The sequence below is a fragment of the Nelumbo nucifera genome, chromosome 5 (genome assembly GCF_055504915.1).
Source record: "Nelumbo nucifera cultivar China Antique chromosome 5, China Antique-T2T, whole genome shotgun sequence".
Classification (NCBI taxonomy): Eukaryota; Viridiplantae; Streptophyta; class Magnoliopsida; order Proteales; family Nelumbonaceae; genus Nelumbo; species Nelumbo nucifera.
The window spans coordinates 25,826,921-25,849,595 of NC_142653.1; the positions used below are offsets into that span (position 1 = coordinate 25,826,921).

A 22,675-nucleotide genomic window follows, 5' to 3' on the forward strand; every position below is an offset into this window, starting at 1 on the left:
ATGTGATCCTATGAATAATCCCACTAGAATTTATCTTTAAAAGCCTAACTATTAGCCTATTAGCTAAGACTAGGGGGGGAGGGGGAGAGAAAGGTATTGATTGACAGTTAGATAGCATTAGCTTTTATACAGAAAATAGTTTTCAATTTCAAAATCTAAACTTTACATAAACCCTGATTGAACGGGTTTAGCAGTTCGACCACCTAAGTCAGCGGATTTTTGATGATTTCAATGTTTTTTTTCATAAAAAGCGGTTTATGACCAGTTCCTGGATCAAATGGTTTGACTGTCCGATCCGATCCGGTTTTTGTTGCCAACACTTTTTAATGGCGCCTAAAATAATATACATAACAACAAACATTCTAAGCTTCAAACTGTAAATAACCGCCGTGGTCCCTTGTACCTAACCTCAGAGTTGCATCACTCCCATTTTCAATAGCAGAAAGCCAGGCTGCTTCGTTCTCCAGTCCTGATTAAAACATCTTCGTCCCAATTCTTGAGCTCAAAAACTACTTAACCAAAGAGGTTAACCTCAGTTGCATCACTCCCATTTTTATTAGCAGAAACTCAGGCTGCTTCGTTCTGTCCTGAGTAAAACATCTTCGTCCCAACTCTTGAGTTCAAAAACCACTTAACCCAATAGGTTTAAAAGTTGTTAGCCAATGCATACAGGTGAGTTTTGATGGTCAAAGATCTTCGGGTACCATGTCTTTCCGGCATCATAGAATTTCCTATTCTGGAACTCAACACGAACGTCACACAAATCATAGAAGTGAGTGACTTCATTTCCTTTCTTTTCTAGTACAAACTACAAAGTTTCCAAAATACAAAAATTACAGTTCAATTTTAACAACCCATGTACACTTTATCTCATACTCTCATTTATCATCGAATCAAATGCAATGTAAAGCCAAAAAGAGATCCAATTGGCTCAAAGACCCCGGGTATCAATGCATCTCTTTCCCTTCCTTTCCCTACCTTTGCTTTCGAACCACGCACAGCCTAAAGGCTAAAGGAGAAAAAAGGGGGAAATAAACATAAACAAGAAAAGGTAATCCGACTTTCCCTCGGTCTCCAATAAAAGAATACTTATTTACAAAAATAAAAACTCCAATCAGGTTAGTTCAGCGTTAAGCAGTAGGGATTTTTCTTTTTGAGCCATCTTGCAAAGCATAGCCACGACTAGTCGCTCCTACGTCAGTTGTTCCAGCAAACGGCTTTACAGATGATCTAAGTGACTCTGGACCCTCTGTAGCAATTCTTTTGCACAACTCATCACAACTATTGATTACCTCGGTCAGCCTTCCTTTCAACTCTCCGACCTCCACCTGCAACGGCTGAACTGCACACCATTTCCCATATAATACTAAATTTAAACAACATTTTGTTGCTAAAGTTTCCATAAGGGAAACATAAGTTAAGTGGCACAAGACTTGAACCGAGAATGCCTCATAAAAAGGGTCAAAAGACATGAAGCACATTGGGAAGAGATGCTCCCTAAACGGAAACAATCAACCTCCAAATTTCTGGAATTAGGATGATCAAACGAAATTTCATCATGTTTCTAACCAACATAATAAATTCCAGTCTTGAAATATCTTATTGTTTTCAGTTTCAGCCCCTAAAAAGAAACACTAAAATTTTGGACATTCAAAAAGCTAGGTCAGAAGACTAAACCATTGAATATATATTATATATATACTAGAGAATGAATTGAGAAGTCTTTCTCTGCTTCACGTTGGCTTTGCAATCCTCCCTATTGTTCTTACTTGTACACAAGGACCCACAAACCAATGTGCATGAGTCAACATATGAATATGATACAAATCCAGCAAATTATTACTCAGTTCATATGCACTCATGTCAATTCATAGTTATGTATGCAAGCAACTGCACTAGATCAACTGATTAAATTGGTCAAAATCCAAAAGGTTCAACAATTGCATGACCAATTGACCATAATTTCAATTAACCCTAGACACTCTGACAACTCAAGTGTGTGCCTTCTAATCAGATGGCACAGATCCCAACTTACATGATTTCCTTTAAAAATAACCTTTTTACTATGGCCCATGAGTCCATCCAAGCTCTTCTCAATTAATTTAGACTGAAGAGTCCCCCTCCCCCCAACACTGGTAACCAATCAACCGGTATCATCTAAATGGTAACCAATCAACTGGTTGTTCATTCAAATTCATGTGGGTTTACCATACCTTTCCGGTACCTATAGAAATTGCCTATAAAATAATACAAGAAAAGCAGGTAAAATTAGAGGGTTTGCAAAATAGTAAAATCTTGGGCTAACAAGCCTGAGAACTCAGATTTGAATCTAAGAATGGTCATTTCGAATAAGAGGATACCTAAGGTAAGGCCAGCATCCAGTCCATCCCTCCCAAGACCCCAAACAGCTGGGACCACCATTGGGTAATGGCCCTAGAAGCAGGTAAATTACCTTCAAAGAGATGATATGCTGTTGTCCTCATAATTGACACTGAGAAATTAAAATGCTGAAGAACTTTGACAGCTAAAGCATCGGCCACTTCTATTTTGTTTTCCATCTCCCCCTGCAACAATTAGTAGCAAATTGCAGCATCATTCATTTTACTTTACAAATCTCCTAGTTCTTATAAAGAGTTATACCAAACAAACTGAATTTCCTAGTGATTATGCGATTACTTTTTTTTTGTCCTGGGTACAGACAAGCAGACTTTGCACACTAAACTGATGAATCAAGAAAAGGATCTTGAGAATAGAACTACCAAAAAATTGTCAAGAATCTTATGTTAAAACAACAATACAAAAATGCTTCACGAGATAAGCTTGTTGTCAAATAATCACAAATGTCTATAAAGAAACCACTTCTGTGGAAATTTTAATTCACACCACATCAAATTTGAAGGATCATTTAATCACTTATTTATTCTCAGAATAAGAAAATTTAGCTAAAATGCATGATGAGCCTGAAACAAATTATTTACTTGGCAGCAATCAGAACCCACATGCCATTTGAGTTGTCCCCCTAGATGGCTACTAGTATGCATCCAGATGTGTAACATGAATCATCATGAACCTCATATGTAAAGTGTGCCCCAGGCTACAGAATAACAACTTTTACATCTCCAAATCAATGTTTTAAAACCCATCCTAGAGGTTGAACCATTTTTCCCTCTGGGTCATGGAAGCATCCAGGTCAACGGGTCAACCCATGAAATGTAGTAACTGGATTGACAGGTCATTGACCACCAGCTCATAGTTTTTTTATAAAATGGTGATTAGACGTTGACCCAAACTGGAATTGTGACCAGGGTAGCAGGTCAACTGATCTGACTTGGCAGGTCAACAATGGGTTCAAGATGCTGTTTCCAATATGTAATTATAGAAAAAGCACCTGTCTCTGGCTGATTTTTTTGGCCTTACAATCATGGTATATGGAGAAGAGTTCCAACAGCACCTCAGGATTTAAAGTACCTGTTGCAACAAACACTTGAATTACAAGAACTACTCAACAAAATTTCCCCAATGGTCATTTTAAAGAAAAGAAGCAATGTAGAACTAAAAGACAATAAGAAAACAGCATGAAGTTAATAATCACACAATTTGGGACCTTAAAGGGCAAAAATAAATAAAGTAGATAGAATACCCTAGGAACAAATTATGGGAGCTCTGACCACGAACAAGAAACATTAGAAGAAGAGATTTGCATCAATGGTGACTAGATAAGACAATGCTTCGGGACTAACCATGCTTGCAACATATTGTATATGAGGATTGAAAATTGAGACAGGCTATTAATATTCAGAGAATATCCAGTTAACTAGTGAGATTAATCAGTAATAAATCAGAAATATTCATCACCATCGTCATCAGCCAAGCCTTATCCCAACTATATGGGGCCAGCGACATGAATCCTGTTTTGCCAGTCCATTCTGTTTGATGCCATATCCATTGTTAAATTATTGACACTTAAATAATTTCTTACTTCTGTGCATTTCCTTTTTGGTCCACCCCTCTCCCTTCTAGCCCCTTCAACTTGTAACAAATTACTTTGTAAGGGTTCTGTTGATGGTCTTATATGCACATGACCAAACCATCTTAGCCTACTTCTCTCATTTTATCACTTATTGGAGCTACTCCTGAGTTCCTACGAATGACTTCATTTCTGATCCAAGAGGTAACTCAATGTGACATCATTTATTACCTTGATTTGATAATCCATAACAAGGGACAGATTGAGGAGGATGTTGCTCAAAGAACTAGAGCACAATGGGCAAAATGGAGGGCTGCATCTATAGTCCTATGTGAGAGGAGAATACAACTTAGGCTAAAAGGAACAGATATGAGGCCGGCAATGTCATATGGAGTTGAGTGTTGGGCAGTCAAGAAATAACATGTCCAAAAATAAGTATGGAAAAAATGCAAACATTAAGAAAGATAGAGTGGGAAAACCAAAAATGATAGGATCAGGAAAAAAATCTCATTCAGAGGAACCTGAGAGTAACTCCAACAGGTGATAAAAGAAGGAAAAATAGACCAAGATGGTTTTTGGTCACATGCAGAGAATATTATTTACAACACCAATGCAGTGGAAAGAAGTGATCTCTTACAGATTGAAGGATCTGAATAAACTAGGGGCAGACTAAAGGGCATGGGTTGAAATAGTGCCCAAATAGAGGCGGCCCTGTATCATTAGAATAGAGTGGAATTGCAGAACAGGATTCATGTAGGCAACCCCATATTATTGTGGCAAGGCTTAGTTGAGTTGAGATATTTGAGCAATTATGAACTTTCATTAAATATTATTTATTTATTTTTATTTTTCTAGTAAAGAATAAAAGCAAAAAAAATCCTTCTTTATATTTTTAGGGAAAACAGCCAATTTGGTAATACCTTTTCAAAGCAAAAAAGGACATAGCTCTTTTATTCTTTTCACATTTTAAAGCACAAAAGCAGCCTTTGGAAAGGGAAAAAGAAAACAGTGGCCTAGAGATGCTAGATGAAAGATATAAATGTATAAAAGCAACTTGATTAATATATTTCTGACATTTCAAGGACAAGATAATCTAGACAACCTCGTCATAAATCTTTGTTGTGCTTTTGAATTGGCCATATACTATAAAAAAATGCCCAATAAACTTAGAACATCTGAAATATTACATGAAATTGACATGTAATCCAACAAGGTTCAATTTTCTCAAAGAATGCTTTTTAGCTCCACTCAACATTTTGAAGGCTGAAGTAGACAATGAAGTGCTCATCTCAAGGAAATGGGTTGAGACTCTGATATATTGGGTTGTCTAGGTCATGGAAATAAATAACGCAAAAAACTGTAAACAATAACAAAAAGCATTTCAAGAATGACAACATCAATACCTAATAGGATTACTGGTTGATAGTGAACGTTTCAACCATCCAATTGATCCAAAAAAAAGTTTCAACCATCCAATTGATCCAAAAAAAAGTTTCAACCATCCAATTGATCCAAAAAAAAGTTTCAACCATCCAGTCCAGTTGGAACTTAAAATTTCCTCCATCCTCCTGAACCTGACATTTTATAAAGTTTAAACAAATAAATTTGGGAAGCAAGGGAGATAGACTGAAAATACCATCCCCCATTGGATGGGATTACTAAACCCTACATGCTTATCATACCTGTATCACAGTATCAGGCATGATACTTACAACACGGCACTGGATATAGGATGGGCACTTGTAGAGTGTATCTTATAACACTTCCAAAAGATGTAAAAGGACGTATTTTTGCCAAATCATACTAATATATGCTTTAAACTCTTGTATTGACTACTATATGCTAGACCACGATAAGGTTTATGCAATTCATCAAAAGACAAAAAAAAAGGATAAAGCTTAATAACCACCACGACAAGAAGTCAAGAACAACGACCACAACAGAAACCTCCTTCTCAACAACAACAACGGCAGGAGTACAGGACCTAAAAAAGAAAAAGGATAAGGTTTATGAACGCCTAGAAGTCCAATGAAAAAACAGAAACAAGCACTTATATTCCTATCAAGTAAACAGAAAAAACCAATCAAAACTATCTTTAAAATCCACTTGTTAAAATTCATTTATCTGACGAATAAATAAAAATATACATATATATATATATATATATAGAAAGGAGGATTAGTACACAATAATTTAGAAAAAAAATGAAGTAGAGCCCCGAACTTTTAATCCCATAATTTAGTCAGACAACTTCACCTGGAACCGAAGACGATGAGGACTTCCACATAATAATATCAGTCAAACTGTTTTTCACAGGAGAAGACGTGAGTATCGGCGTTGCCTGACGTGAACCAAAACAATATCCGGAGACATGCATCATCCGAACAATTAAAAGTTAAAACCCTACGAATGAAAGGAAGCAAGAAAGCAAATACAAAACTAAAATAAGACTCACGATTTTGAGAGATTTGAGGCGTTCAAAGAGGGGATCTACATCCTCTACTCTCTCGGAAACGATGGTGATTTTGTCGACGGGCTCCTAAAGGATAATTAGCAGACTATCGGAGCTATAAAATAAGAAATTATAGAGGGGCAAAAACAGAGAGAAAGTATACCTGCGACTGTGAAGTTGAGAGAGTGGATTCTGAAGAACCCATGTTAATGTGTGTCGATTGGATTCTAGCGAACGCTCTGCTAAGGGATCCAGATTCCAGATTTGGTCAGGACACAGGAGGGAAACCCAAACAACATGTATTAGTGAGTAAACGTATTTGTCACCTTTGGGCTCTGGCGGGAACGGGAATAACTGCAACCAGTGGAAACCGGAAGAATTCAAGGCAAGGGAGTAACTAAGTTTAGACCAGGAAATATATAGCCTTTGCCAAATTCCATCTCCAAGCTATTGGTACGCTGGGGCTCTGGGCCGTAGGCCCCATGGGCCCACGTTAGAAATTCAGATGTCCCCACGGTGCGGCACCAGCACGGGTCAGGTCTGATGCTGAAAGCTTCAGCAGCAAAACTCGGTGTTGAACTGCTGATTCGTGAAGCGCGCTGGGGTGCATCTCTTCTCTTCTCTACTCCAGAGTTGATTGTAAGAAATGTATCTCGTCAAAAATTTTGGCAACCTATACTTTGAAACGAAACCGTTTTAGCAATCGATTTTTACGTTAACGGTTCAATTGTTCGGTCCATGGTTTTTAAAACCGAACCGGTCAAGGCACCGTTTTCCGGTTCGGTAGTTCAACCATCCGGGTCGAACGGTTCAACCCGTGATGTCATAAATAAATAAAAAACAAAAAAATACTTATATAATAAAAAATACTATAGAAATTTAAATAAAATACAAAAAAATATAAGAAAACGAACAACATATGAAAAAATAAAAATATCTAAATATAAAAATAATAAAATACAGAAAAAATTCCAAAAAATACAGAAAATTTTCCAAAAAATATAGAAAATTTTCCAAAAATTATAGAACAAATTTGTAAGCAAGAATATGTAATGAGCACCTGTTTTTTGAGAAGAAAAAAGCATATCAGTTCAGAAAAAAATTATCTGAACATATTTTTGAGAAGAAAGCATAAATTTCATATCAAAACATATTTTGAGAAGAAAAAAAATAAAGAAAATTCAGAAAAATATAGGATGAGACCCTGTTTTCTTCATAGGAAACGAAGAATAAGAATGATAGAAGAAGAAGAATGTGTTCATTTGATAAAATTTAAGATATTCCTTGCTTATCCTAACTAATGAGAGTTTTATCCTAACAAATGAACCAAAAGAATTCAAAAAATCAATTAAATCACAAAAAAAATCAGAAAAAAAAATTATACCTTCAAGGATTCGCAGTTGTGGGCTCGGGCAGTCCGCTACTGCAAGTCGCTCGCCATCCACCGTTGCAAGTCGCCGCTGCTGCAAGTCGCTCGCCGTCTGCTGCTACAAGTCGACGTTGCAAGTGCTTGGGTGACTCTTTTCACCGTTGCAAGTTTGCTGGTCACCATCAGATGCCGGAGTTGATGGCCATCGCAGGTGGTAGGGTGTGAGGGTTGAGACTTGAGAGGATTGAGGAGTGAGGAGGGAACTCGGGAACCCTAAAGGCTAAACCGAATAAGGGACTGGGATTGGGATTCGAAAATTGAACTGATTGGGATATAATTAGCATTTTATTTTTTGTTTTTTATTTAAAATATTAAAAATAAAAATATTAACCCGCGAACCGCTGTTTGGGTTGAACAATTTAGCGGTCCGACCGCCTGGGTCAGTGGTTTTTTTTTTAACTTTTCAACGCTTTTTTTTTCAAAATTCCGGTTTTTAGTAAAACCGGACCCGGATGGCTGACCAGTTACCAGTTTTCCGGTCCGACCATCCAGTCCGATTTTGAAAACCATGGTTCGGTCTGAATACACCAATCCATTGCAATTAAAAATATTAAAATATAAAACAGCCAAAAACAGTTATCCAAATCGATAGTTTGATTACCCAGATCAGCGGGTCATTTACTAAATCAACAGGTTTTGACGAAAGAACAATTCAGGGAGTAAAATAGAGCTAATTGCATGATTGGTTTTCATGCTACCTGTACCATTCAGGTCAACAAAAGTTCGAAAACCATAATAGAAATTTATACAAAATATGAAAAATACATCATATAACAACTTTAATGCTTTATATGTATTAATACATAATATAAACATTAAATATATTAATGCGATAATATAAATATACAATTAAAAGTAAATATATAAATTAACCTTATATAATTAAATTTAACTTTTAAGACTTACACTTCAGACAAGTATTGACATGAATATTAATATTTATATATATTAAACAGTCAAAACAATGATAGGATCTCCTTAAAAAATGGTCAATCAGCGGTTGGTGTTATGATTAGAGAGTATCTAAGGTAAGGTATTATTGTCATGCTCTAAAGTTATTATCGAAGGTGATGCTAAGTTGATTATTAACCTTCTATTGGGTGGACACTTGTGAACCACCGTGGCGTATTAGAACTATTACCGTTGGTTGCACGAGTGCTCTCTCTCGTTTGAATCCTAGCTCGATGAATCATGTTCGCAAATCAGCAAATAATGCAATTCAACTTTCTGCCGAATATAGCTTATTGTTACAAAGATCTCTAGTGAAAGTTGAATTAAGATCTGAAATTAAGTTTTACGAGATTTTAAGAGATAGGAAGAAGATTGGGTTGGGCCCGATTCAAAGTTGGGTTAGAGTTGAAAGAATTTAGTTAGGGTTAGGGTTAGGGTTGGGTAGGTCGGGTTGGGTTAGGGTTAGGGTTGGGAGTTTAGAACTTAGGGTTAGCCTCAATTCGACCTAACCCGGCCTGACTTACAGCCCTAATTTGATGTTTGGGTTTTGGGTTTCACCGAACCACTTAGGTTCAAACTGGTTAGACCAACTTGAACTATCTAATTAGACTGTCTTCGAACTAATTACATCAAGAGTGGTTGAACTGTTTGGATTCGGATCAGTCCGGTCAGACCAAACTAGACCAATTCAGTCAATGACGGATTGACTTGGACTAGCCCATATCAGGTTTGCGCACGAGTTTGGGACTGAACCAACTAGCTCGAAATAGGTCAAGGGATGTAAATCGGACCTGTACGAATTCGGGTCAGGTTGGGCCCAACCCAAAGTTGGGTTAGGGTTGAAGGAATTTAGTTAGGGTTAGGGTTAGGGTTAGGGTTGGGGGTTAGAACTTAGGGTTGACCTCAACCCAACCTAACCTGGTTTGACTTGCAGCCCTAATTTGATGTTTGGGTTTCGGGTTTAATCGAACCACTTAGGTTCAAACCAGTTAAACCAAGTTGAACTATCTAATTGGATTGCCTTCGAACTAATCGCATCAAGAGCGGTTGAACCATTTGGGTTCGGATTAGTCCAATCGAACCAAATTGGACCGGTTCAATCAATGATGGATTGACTTGGACTAGCCCATATCAAGTTTGTGCACAAGTTTGGGACCAAACCGACTAGCCCAAAGCGGGTCAAGGGATGTAAATTGGACCTGTCCGGTTTTGGGTCGATTGTACAAATACAAGCCAACGGGATGATCCAAAACGGGTCAAAGCAAGTGTGTTATGGGCCCGGGCGTAGGATCTCGTCACGGGTCGGTCCACAGGGAGAAAGCCTTGCTTTCCCTTGCGCCTTCCCTTGTGTGCAAAACCTATTGTGGAAACTGAATGGGTGATTTGTCCAAGAGACCACCCGAACTCTCTTTACACTTCTCTTGACTGGAAAACTGAATGCCTTTACTTCAACTCGTAGCTCCTTAAATAAGAGATTACAGAAGGAAATTCCTTGTTGGATTCGACCAGGCTAGGGTAATCCAACTTAAACTCAAACTCCTAATGGTGACACAACTCTTACTTAAGATAAGATAAGATAAGGATAAGGATAAGGGATGAGGAATGGTGTAGCTGGCGGTGACTTGGCGAGCAGAGCTGATGTGGTAAGATAAGTGTGGACCCACCTTTATGAGCTATCGTGTGGGCCCCGCCCTACTGCTGCTGCCAGGCGGTGCGCGCATCTCACAGTGTTGCTGTCGTGAGGTGCATGCTGCTTCCGTGAGGTGCGTGCTGCTGTCTAGTGCTGTTGCTGCCTAGTGCTGCTACCGTGTTGCGTGCTGCCGAGCGGTGCGTGCTGCGCGCTGCCGGGCGGTGCGTGCTGTTGTGCGACCTGCTGTGCATGCTGCTGCCTATGACTGCGCCTACTACTTCTGTGTTTGCAACATTACACCCCTCTTGGACTACGAGCTTGTCCTCAAGCTCGAATTCAGGATGGGTGTCGGAAACACCGTCAAAGGAATCTTGGATGGCTTTGCCCTCCTGGATCGGGTTCCCATGGAGGGGTTTCATCCTCATCTTCCTCTTGTTTCACCAGGAAGCAGAAAAGTCTCTTGCACTTGTGCCCTACTGAGTAGATTTCATCGCAATTAAAACATTGCCCCCTCGCCCTGCGTTCTGCCATCTCAGCCCTGGACAAGTGCTTAATAGGGGGTGTACCGCCGCTGCTCCCCACACTGGATGTTGATCTGGAATTGGTGCTCGTCTGTGGCTTCCGTTCTAGGCTGGCTGCTGGATATGGAGCCATTCCGAGTGGTTCCCTGTTGGCTGCCAGCGAAGACCCTCCTCCAGTAGGCTTCGGGTTTGTCCAAGCCGCTGCTGGGCATCCCATGCTGGACGGCCCTCGGCTAATCTGCAGTTTGCGCTCGAAGGCTCGGGCTAAATTCATTGTCGTGACCAGGTTAGGCGGGCTCTGCATCTCTACATCAACTCTCAGGGGTTTCGGCTAGACCAGCTGTGAACATATCCACCTACTGGTCTGGGCGTACTAAAGAGGCCCTAGCGAGAAGGGTCTAGAACTGCTGCTGATACTCTACTACGGTCCCGGTCTGCTTGAAGTTAATGAGTTCCCTCAAGGGGTTGCTTGTTAATGGGGGTCTGAACCGAAGGAGGCAGTATGACTTGAACTGATCCCAACTAAGACCTGGTTCCTCCTGCTCCACTCGGTAGAACCAGAGCTGCGCTTCTTCGGTCAGGTGGAACGCGGCCAGGCTGACCTTTTCCTTCTCCTTCGTGCGCTGATTACGGAAGAATTGCTCACAACGGTACAACCATCCCATTGGGTCACCGCTGCCGTTGTATGAGGGAAACTCTAGACGACTGTATTTGGGTATGACCGCTGCTGTTGGGGGGGGCGTTTTGTCGTTCACTGGAGTCCTCGGCCCGATCTGGATGACGGCTGTTGTTGGTGGCCGCCTCTTCAGGACTCCTTTCTCTGGTGGAGAAGTATAACTCCAGTAGGCGCCGAAGCTCCTTGACATCCTCTTTGACTTCTCTTACTTCCGCATGATTTTCAACGAGTCGGTGTTCCAATTCGTGAACCCTGGATGATAGCTGCTCCATGTCGCCCATGACGCTAGGCTCTGATTCCAGAATGTTATGGGCCCGGGCGTAGGATCTCGTCATGGGTCGGTCCACGGGGAGAAAGCCCTGTTTTCCCTTGAACCTTCCCTTGCGTGCAAAACCTATTGTGGAAACCGAATGGGTGATTTGTCCAAGAGACCACCCGAACTCTCCGAAAGGGTGATTTGTCCAAGAGACCACCCGAACTCTCCTCACTCTTCTCTTAACTGGAAAACTGAATGCCTTTACTTCAACTCGTAGCTCCTTAAATAGGAGATTACAGAAGGAAATTCCTTGTTGGATTCGACCAGGCTAGGGTAATCCAACTTAAACTCAAACTCCTAATGGTGACACAACTCTTACTTAAGATAAGATAAGATAAGGATAAGGATAAGGGATGAGGAATGGTGTAACTGGCGGTGAGTTGGCGAGCATAGCTGATGTGGTAAGATAAGTGTGGACCCACCTTGATGAGCTATCATGTGGGCCCCACCCTACTGTTACTGTCGGGTGGTGCACGCGTCCCACAGTGCTACTGCCGTGCAGTGCATCCTGCGCACTGCCGGGCGGTGTGTGCTGCTGTGCGTGCCGCTGCCTATGACTGCACCTACTGCTTCTGTGTCAGCAACAAAGTGGAGCAGATTTTGGGCCAGATTGGATAGGGGTTCAAAACCATCCCATACGGTCCTGTTTCCGGATTCGGGTCAACCCAGAACAGCTTGTCCTAGGTCAGGTTCGGTTAGAACTAGGCTAACCGACCTAAATGAACTGAATCAAAGGATATTGATTTGAGACAAAACTAATTTTAGTCAATAATTAATAGAAAATTAATATATTAATTATAAATTATTTGATTTGAAGAAAATTAAAAAAATAGCTAAAAGATTAATACTATTATCCACAACTCAACCCAATCCATTTAAATTGAGCCGATGGATGATCAATAGATGATCAACCCATTTCCAACCTGCCAAATAAATGGACGAATTGGGTGGGTTCAGTGGATTGGGTTGTGGGTGTCTTTGGTGCCTCCTGTTCTTTTCATGGTTATATTTATTTCTTTAGGTAACGCTTCTTTATGGGGTAAAAAAACGGTGGAATCATGACTATCCAACGTGGACAGCCATTTTTTCCCTAAAATAATGGGTTTTGGCAACTCTTGGATGATTCGCCCCACAGAGATGCCAGTAATCCAAGAGTAACAAAATTCCTCAAAAAATAGAGTATACAGTCCTCATGAAGTTTGCTGATGCATAGAGAATACAGTTCTCAAATTCAATAATCAAGATGACAAATCAAAACAGAAAGTTCAATTTTTATTATTACAACTCTCAGGCTTTCTGAAACCCTCTCCATATTCAAAATAAAGACTGAAATTTCAGATAAAGGCAAAACATCTCGTGATCTGCTCTAGAAAGCCAAACAAATGATACCACACAAATAAACACATTACAAACTTACAAACCAATCTCCATGCATGATTTTTGAGATGGTACTAATGTACATCATTTCCTTGCTCCTGTTCTCTCCCTCTCTCCCTACCCAGCCCAGACACCAAACAAAAAAAGATTAGCATGTAAACAGACTAACCCCAACACCCTAGAATAGGTACCTGTTATTTACTTCAACATCAGTTGGAATCTAGAAGCTCGTGAGCACAGCTGATTAAATATCTCCATCACACTTTGAGCGCCCAGACTCTTAGAGATTTGTCATCATCTTTGCCATTTTCTCTCTGAAACAATTAGGATTTAATCTGTAAGAAATTGATATCAAGATGCCCTACCTTTCAGACTTTCAGCCACTGGTAATTGCTATCACGAGTTTAAATCAGCCCCCCACAACGTCCCACAGCATATCCCCGCCGTGTATTGGGAACATCTCCTGATGATGACACCATCATTTCTGGTATTATCATCGGGAGATATTCCCAATACACAGCGGGGATCCACTGTGGGGGGCTGATTTGATCTCTGCTATCAGTCTACTGGGAATCTAAAATTCCCTCAACAATCAAAACCTCATGGTTTCTGAATTACAAAGCAGATCCTTGACTGAAAAGAAAGATAAATGATAAATACCCTAGTGCAAAAGAATTCGGTCAGCTGCTGCTGCTGGCAAACAACAGGCAATCTTATAGTTCAGTAGTTTTATCTTAGTTAAGTACCCACTTATAACCCAAAAGTCCAGTGTTAAAGGAAAAGCAGGCTATCCAAGTTAGATTTCTATTATCCTTAGTAAATGTGATCTATGGCCACCGAAGGACCTTATAGGTACATGTTGAGATGCATTTTTCACAACTAAATGGAAGTCCCCATATTCAAAGAACTGCTAGGTCCTCAATATATCATACTGAAAGATTTTGTAAAGATTAGAGGCATGACTACCTGCAGAAACAGCATGTAGCCATGTACTAAACCTTGGCCTATAATCTGAAGTTACAGTGTCGCAATAGGAATAAGGCTAAAGCTTTATACCATAATTTAAAAACAAGCCAACAAAAATTACATTGTGATAAAAGGAATATCTAGAAGTTACCATGAAGACTATGTGCACCATTTCCCTTGACACCCTTTTGTGCTTGGGACATGGACCGCTGCATGCGAGGGGAGCCCTCCTTTCCATTTGCACCAGGGAGGGAATGTCGCTTCTTCATGTAAATATCTTTGTCTTGCACATCCGGACTTGACCTTGGAGAATTGTGGGCATGAGCCTTGGCCCTAGCAGATTCTGTCGCTTGCATATAACCAGGGAGGGAATTACTGCTACCACTATCCCTTCTCTCTTGGTCAATATGATCAGGTCTGGTTGAACCAAATGAGTTGCGCCTCTTTCCATTTTTCAGGTCCTTGGGCAATTGTTCTGTGCTACTTCTGACACTTGAATCAGGGCTGTGATTTGCTGGGGATCTTTTACCGGCTGATTCGGAGGTTCGAGCTTGAGTTGCCCTACTTTTATCAGATTGATTCCTTTTAGCTTTCACTGATACCTGACTTGAAGGTGTTCCATGTGATTCAGTTACAGTTACATGACTTCTTGGAGACCCTTCTGGTGATGATCTGTAAGCTCGTTGATTAATGACCTGGTCCAGTTGGATCTGGACATCTGATGCACTTCTCTCTGTCTGCTGCTCTACCACCAAGGAACCAGCTGCTACAATTGAATCAACTGATTCTCCATTAACATCTTCATTCTTTTCTAGTTGATTGGATACAAAATGGGATGGAATGGACAGGGACGTGGAGGGAAGAGTATTGTCTTCTACAGCTGGATCTCCAATAGTAGATGAATGATCAGTAAAGTCACTTGGATCAGTGGTCCCTCTTTCTGCAACTTTGGCTTCAGAATCAAATTCTCCTCCAACTTCAGATCTATCAGGTGAATCAAGAGTGGAAGAAACAGAAAGTTCAATCCCACAATCAGAGCCACCAATTTGAAACCTTGAATCATGAGATGTGGAATTCTCTGTTGGACTGGTATCCTTTGCCCTTGTTATAGAATTGGCAGGAGATGAGATGGTTTGCCGTTTGGATTCTACTCCAACATTTGGACAGGTAGAAGCAATCAACCTGCCTGAGGTAGCCGTTGAACTCAGCTCTTCAAATTTAGACTGGGCAGCAATAAATGCAGGATTACATGCCTTTCTTGACCCAAGTCCAAATTTCTTTCCTTCAGTCTCTAATTGTTCAGAGGCTGCCCATTTTACAGTAAGTTTTGGTTGTTCATTGTCCATCTCAGGCTTCTCAGAAACAGAACTAGCCAACATAGAAGAACTTGCACCTGGTTGCGATTCTGTTTGATTGGGAGGCAAATCTATCTTTGACAAGGTCTCTTGTGCTTTGTCAAAACCCACATCTTTCAGCTGAGCCTGTTCATGGTCATCTCTTGCTGAAGAGGAGGTTGGGCAACAAGCCTGGAAATCATAGTTATTTGCATCATAAGTAATCAAATTCTCTTCACTCTCAAGTGAGGTTTCTGTTTCCCTAATGTTGGACTTCAAATCTGCTGTCTCAGAAACAACTTCAGCTGTAATTTCAGTTCCCACTTCAGAAAAAATTGTTCCAGCCTTCTCTCCTTGTTCTTGATTCTCCAGACGGTCCAGCCTCTGTGACTGTGCAAACTCTGATGATGATGACACAGCCATCCACCTCTCCAACCATTTCCATGCAGAATCATGTCTCAAAGGATCACATTTTATTTGAATTGGTTTTGTCTTTGGTGTTGATTGTAAAAGCTTATGGTGCCAAAAACTATCAGTGTCAGTAAAAGGATTAACCATTGCCAACAACGATGCAGGCAAAAAGGAAAGAAATAATTTATCATACCTGACGAGCAAATCCATTGCTGAGCAGCTTCTCAGTAGAAGAGCTTATTTGATTTGCTTTGGTTCCAAAGCCATCATTTCCCTGAAACAAAAATATGGATCAGACAGTTACAGATTGCAGAAACAATCCTATTGTGAAGGAAGCATAGGGAGAGAGAGTCTAAATCCACAACTATTAGACAATAAAATGTAATCTTTCTCATGAAAAGAAACTAAAGAGTTTTCAATAAATGTCAATCCTTGATAATAACAGGAGCTCATTACAATGCAGATCAATCAAGAAAGCAATAATGATGAACCACAGTAATAGTTGGTAACCAAAAAGGAAGTCTAAGCGAGTCTGGACCACAGTAAAAGTTGGTCAAAGGATTGCACCAGGTTGAACATGCTCACATCTAGCCCATGGTTGGTAATCAAAAAGGAAAGAAAAAAAATCACTGTGCAGAAGGTTATTAGTATTACTAGCCAATACTATATCATTAATTTTCATCCCTTATTAACAAGATAAGGAATTTATGAGTCTTTTGTATTTGCAATAAATTTGGGAATGGCAGAAAACATCTGACAGTATAAACATTACCATGGTTTGATTATTCTTCTCATGTTTCCCATTGAGCTTCTCTTCAGAGACCAACCCTTCTGCTAATGTATGTGCACGGCGAGCACGCACCAAAGCTTGCATTTTGACAATGGCCTGAACACAACGCAAAGACCCCACTGCCTGCCTCCGGACCAAATGCCCGCGCATAGCTGCTTGCAACTTAATGACATTCTTGAGTTTCAATAGTGTAATTCGTGCCTGAAAAGGTGATCAAGGAACCACATTAACAAGGAAATGCATGTTACACACCAGAAATATGTTTCACAACAATGGGAAGAAAAAGTACCAAAAATCCTCTGATAGCAGCCTGGATGACAATGGCATCAGATTCCTGCAGGTTATAATCAGCTTTGCTTACATCATCTGCGGCAACTAAGGGATCAAGTATTTTTGGGTTCTCAGTGATCAACAACTGTGTTGTCTCATCTGCCCCTTGTGATGCAGAGATCTTCTCAGGAACCATAGGGTTAGTTGATGGATGAAAGTCGACAGCAGTGGTTTCTGGGCTCTCTTTATTCCCAGTAGATGGGGTTTCTGAGATCACAGTATTGATTAGCACCCGATGCCTGGCAGATCTTTTCCTGAAACTCCATCCACGCTTGTCCGTTGACCCTTTGCTCTGGATGACATCCAATCAAAAGAGACCCTTTTAGCATATTTCTTGAGTGTGATAATATTAAATTCTTGCTGATTGAAAAAAAGTTAATATATTACCCAGCCTTGATCACAACTCTATTCTATTATTTCTGCTAGGAGTAACATTAGATTGCATACAAAGACCAGCATCAAAATTCTTATAAATTAGATCCCAGCTTCCTTTTAATTAACCATTAATGCTTAGCTTAATAGCTTTTGGACATGATCTTGTTAATTTTCCGTCATTCCAAGTTTTAATTAGATGTCCCTCTGAACCGTACATTCTACCAACATAATGGCCCAGGTTATTAATCCTTGCCACTAGATTTCAACTAGTTCTCTGCATAAGGGGCCTTTAGCAACAGTTACTTCAGATGTCCATTGTCAGCTACAAGATTTCATGGGAAAACATTACATCCTTTGTATAGAGGCAGACAGCATAAACTTTGGCATAAAATCTGTAAACCATCGGCTAAATAGGAGCCAAGCAGTGATTAAAAATGCATAGAAGTAATGAGCTAGTTTGTTCTGGCTCCATGCCCTAACTGGTGACACCCATGAAGGGTTTCATACACAAACCTGTTGCCTCAAAGGCCCATGTCTTTTATATTTGTCTCTGGGTAATGGAAAAAGCACACCAAAAGATTCCCAAACATTTAATAAGGTAACTATTACCATATTGACTAAGTCGTTACATGCTCTCTTCATTTAGAGATGATTGATGATAAGAACTACACCACCTCATTTAAGCTCTTCAGAAGGCAAGATATAGTGTACTGACAATACCACTTTATCCAAAATCCAATCAGAAAAAAAGATAAGAGGAAACAACAGACCATCATGGTTATCCCACTAGTTGCAAACATAAAATACCATAAGTATGGATAAAATCTTAATAGGCATCTCATAAAGAAACACAAGGATGAATATGTCAACTTGCACTTTCCTAGTTCAACCACCATCTTGAAAACTCAAAATCTTCCACTATCCAACCATGAGAAAGATATAGTCTAGCATCTGTGATCTTTGATGCTTTATCTTTTCTATTTCAAAAAATACCAAGCTTTGAAAGACCCTATAAAGGGGGTTTCCATAACCCAGAATGTGATAAAAGTTAGAACCAACAATGTGACAACTTCTCATCCGCACTTGTGGATAAATAAATTTTGTCACCAGTAAATCCTTTCCAATTATCAATTAAAACAAGACATAGCCCATCTTAAGAGAAGCAGTCTGAACTGACTAAATCATCTGTGCTCAGTGCTATTCGGGATTTTTAAGCTGGAGGTACTCAGAATGGATCAGTTTCAAAGCAAAAGACTGAAATTGATTATTATGCTTAAACCATATGGATACCATATCTGCCCATTTTTGAGATTTCTATTTCAACAGCATGCACTTTCACTTAAGAACATCCACAGAGTTGTGATGCTTTGGCATTCATCTATGTGCTTGCAACTCTGTCCAACCAATATGCCTTTGAGAAAAACATACAAATTGATGCTAGTCTTGCTAGATATAGAAGGTATTTGCCACAGTTAAATAAATAGATAAAATAATGGACACTATAATGGAAATGGCTTGATGAGAATAGACATTATGGTCCTACAACATCAGAAATCTGTAACTAGATACAATCCCCTTGAACTTCATTATGCGTACAGCGGAATTATAAGAAAGACAACTTAAATTGCTTAAATGAAAAAAAAAATCAATAATAGAAAAAAGAAAAATATCTCACGTTTCATCTGACGATCGAGTAAAGGAGTTGTGAGAATAGTTTTCATTTATTCAGTGATTCCATACGAGGTCCTCAAAGAATTAACAAAGTGATCTAGAGCATGGACTGTAAATTTTAAGGGGGATGGGTTTAAAGGGCAATAGAGATCAGTATGAATGTGCATTCAAAAACCAGACTTACGGTATAGATCTGCTGTGATTTACAGATCACAATTACGAAAGGTATAGATATATGCATACGGATCATATATTCAACAATATCGATCTCCAAATACCGAATTCAAAAGCGAGTAAGATTGACCATGCCGGACGAAAAGCCCAGGCGAAATTAAAATCCATGAGGTTAAGCTGAACTCGAAAAGCGATGGTCTCAATCTAGTGGCCTACATTATCCATTTCTGAAAGCCACTGAAGTTTGATGTCATACAACTACAAGGAAGCCTCACTCGGCAAAAGAACAACCGAAAGAAACAAATCAAATTAAGACGGCATCCAACAATCACTACTCATAATTCTAAACCACTCCGCGTTGACTGAATCAAACATAGAAGAAAAAGAAATGCAAACGAAACAAACGGGTCCAAACCCTAATGCTCTGCTTCCATGAACATTAAAACCGAAGAAAGAGAAAAATTAAAAGCACTAGAATCCGGAACAGACCGAGAATCTCTTGAAGAGAAAAATAAAAGAGATACCTCAGTCCGTTGAAGATCATCCTTATCAACAGAGTCGCTGCCACATGTAATGATCTTGAAACAGGAAGTGGAGGATCTCACCATGTTTCCTTCTACCCGTCTCTGTTCCCCTCTCGTCTGTCGTCTCTGAGACCTCACTCAGAGAAGAAGCTCGTTGTCAGCTTATTTTTTGCCTTATAAGTTGGAAAATCCGGAAGCAAGGAGCTTGAGCTTGACAAGTCGGACCTTACCACTATTCTAAACTCTAGCTGAATCTTACATTGGAGTCCGGCATTTATCGGATCCGTTTCCTCCTCCAGTCCAGCTCCAGCTCCAGCTCCTACCCTGCCCGTTGGTTTGAGAGAAAGAGAAGATGTAGAGACTAGAGAGAAAAAGAAAAGAAAAGAAAAGAAAAAAAAAAGAGAGAGAAAGAAAAGTTGTCAGGTCATCTACCCCGGTTTCCTTTCCGAAAAAATATCAGGATAACGAGAGATAATCTGCAGCGTTTATTTCAAATTTTATTTTAAAAAATGAAAAAAAAAAAGAAATTCTAAATATCTTACTTATCTGGATCGTTCACGAGACTCGCGATAAATTGCGGTTGTCTGATTGTCTCTCATCGGATCGGAACGTCTCGTTCTTTACTTTTGTTGGGTGCCGTTTGGTAATTCGGATTTTTGTGTAACCCTTCACTCTTTGCAATTTCACGCGTGGCAGAGAGTCAGAGACCAGAGTCCGGGAAGCGGTGAGCCACTCGTGAGCTCACACACACACCAGCGACAGCGAGCAGGGACATCGGCCAAGGGCCAACGTCAAAGCGCGATTGAAGGGGGGAAAAGAGGATAAAGAGAGTGGATGTTTCGGACCGTAAGGCGTTAACAAAGATGTTTGATTTGTATGATGTGACGATTTAGAAGCTAAAGCTTTTTATTATAAAACACACAATTTAATATTTGTTATGTCGTTGAGAGATGGTTCGGGTTGACGGACGTGTCTTTTTTGTAGGAGATAGCTTGCAAATTGCATAAAACCATAAAAGGGAAAACGCCATTTAATTTTGACATCCTTTCTTGTTATGTATGTTTTGGGTTTTGGGGTATATTAACGCCAACGTAAAAGAAAAAGTTGCATTGCGGGCCTTGCGGATGCGGGCCCTAGTAATGTACGGTACCTCTTTCCAGTTTTCGCCATATTAATTGGGATCTGTTACTCAGAAAGCGCGCCTCACGCCGATTTCACATTTACAATTAATTCGAATTTTTGCGGATGCTGTGAGGTTGGCGTGAGACACGTTCTCACAGAGGGACGCCTCACAAGCACATCCACCGTGCATCGAAAATGTCCGTGAATAATAACTTATAAATACGGAAGATGTTTCCAATGCATGGTAGGATATGCATGTGAGGCGCGTGTGAGGCGCCCTGTGTGAAGAGCAGATTCAGTCTCCTTCTCTAAAGATCAGATCCGGACTCATTTACAACAAATCTTGTACTATTTATCACCACTAGTATTTGTTAGGAAAAATTCTCGATCAGTATCCTCTACTTTGGTTCGAGTGACAATTTGGTCCCCGAACTTTAAAATGTGATAATCCAACACCCGAACTTTCAAAATGTGGCAATCCAGTACCTACTGTTAACTAGTCTATTAATCAGTCGTTAAGTGGCATTTGAAAAGTCAAAAATGCTCTTTGAAGGCCATCTAATTATCTTTATCAACCATCCAAATGTTGACAAAAAAGCTGAACAGTCCCAAATCCTAGCCTCTTCTATTCAAAAAAGTTGGTGACTGTTTAGAAGAATCTAGAATTTGGGATTGTTCATTTTATTGTCAATGTTTGGATGGTTGATTAAGAGAATTAGATGGCATTCTTAGGGCATTTTTGACTTTTCAAATGTCACTTAACGGCTGATTAACGGATTGGTTAACGGTAGGTACTAGATTGTCACATTTCGAAAATTTGGGTATTGGATTGTCATATTTTGAAAGTTTGGGTGCTGAATTGTCACACTTCAAAGTTCGGGGACCAAATTGTCACTCAAACCAAAATACAAAGTACTAATCAAGAATTTTCCCTATTTGTTTCTTGTTGGCTTCTTAACATATCTACTAATGGTGGGGGCCCTACGTTGTAGGGGCTCACTCATAAACTATCAGGCTCGAGCTTGATTCGAATTAGAGACTTGAGCTCGAGCTCGAGCTTCGCTCGAGTCAAAAGCTCGAAAGTTCAAGCTCGGTTACCTTTGATTGCATGTCTCTCAAGCAACCGAGGTGCCGAGTCGAGGTCTCCCTCAATTGCTGAGGTGCCAAATTGAGGTCTCCCTCAGTTGTTGATGTGTCGAGTTAAGGTTTCCCTAGTAGGTGAGGTGTCGAGCTAAGGTCTCCCTTAGTTGACAAGGTGTCGAGCTGAGGTCTCCCTCAGTTGTCGAGGTGCTGAGCCGAGATCTCCCTCAATGACTGAGGTGCCGAGCCGAGGTCTCCCTCAGTGGTCGATGTGTCGTCTAGCTCGAGCTCGATTCAAATTAGAGACTTGAGCTTGAGCTCAAAAGTTCAAGCTCGGCTCGGCTCGAACTCGACTACCTTTGGTTGCAAGTCCCCTAGCAATTGAGGTGTCGAGTTGAGGTCTTCCTTAGTTGGAGAGAGTGGCATTCTTGTAATTTGTAAGAAAGAGAGAGAAAGAGAGAGAGAGTTGGTAGGAGAGAGAGTGGCATTATTGTAATTTGAAAGAAAAAATCAAAAGAGATAGTTGGTAGAGAGTGATATTCTTGTAATTTCTATGAAAAAAAGGCAAAAAATACTATT

General features: G+C 40.1%; 2 protein-coding genes across 10 annotated transcripts; both read right to left on the reverse strand.

Moving 5' to 3' along the window:
• Positions 1–757: 757 nt before the first annotated feature.
• LOC104607485 (uncharacterized) lies at positions 758–7,078 on the reverse strand. Of its 8 annotated transcripts, XM_010273124.3 has the most exons (8): positions 6,746–7,068; positions 6,583–6,658; positions 6,423–6,506; positions 6,224–6,308; positions 5,877–5,951; positions 3,389–3,468; positions 2,453–2,564; positions 758–1,342 (listed from the first exon to the last, which is right to left on the reverse strand). In XM_010273124.3, the coding sequence occupies exons 2-8, from the start codon at positions 6,622–6,624 to the stop codon at positions 1,131–1,133; spliced, it is 690 nt and encodes a 229-aa protein (XP_010271426.1). In that variant the 5' UTR covers positions 6,625–6,658; positions 6,746–7,068; the 3' UTR covers positions 758–1,130. The 8 variants fall into 8 exon arrangements, with proteins under 8 accessions (XP_010271426.1, XP_010271425.1, XP_010271427.1 ...); XM_010273123.3 differs by having other exon boundaries at positions 6,583–7,067; XM_088887221.1 differs by having other exon boundaries at positions 1,159–1,328; positions 6,583–7,078.
• A 6,070-nt stretch (positions 7,079–13,148) lies between these two features.
• On the reverse strand, positions 13,149–20,687 carry LOC104607486 (protein IQ-DOMAIN 32-like). Of its 2 annotated transcripts, XM_088887852.1 has the most exons (8): positions 20,437–20,687; positions 20,125–20,255; positions 19,895–20,020; positions 17,110–17,442; positions 16,803–17,021; positions 16,224–16,304; positions 14,437–16,132; positions 13,149–13,633 (listed from the first exon to the last, which is right to left on the reverse strand). In XM_088887852.1, exons 3-8 carry the CDS (start codon positions 19,976–19,978, stop codon positions 13,614–13,616), a joined length of 2,433 nt encoding a protein of 810 aa, XP_088743978.1. In that variant the 5' UTR covers positions 19,979–20,020; positions 20,125–20,255; positions 20,437–20,687; the 3' UTR covers positions 13,149–13,613. The 2 variants fall into 2 exon arrangements, with proteins under 2 accessions (XP_088743978.1, XP_010271431.1); XM_010273129.3 differs by lacking the exon at positions 20,437–20,687 and having other exon boundaries at positions 20,125–20,258.
• Positions 20,688–22,675: the final 1,988 nt, after the last annotated feature.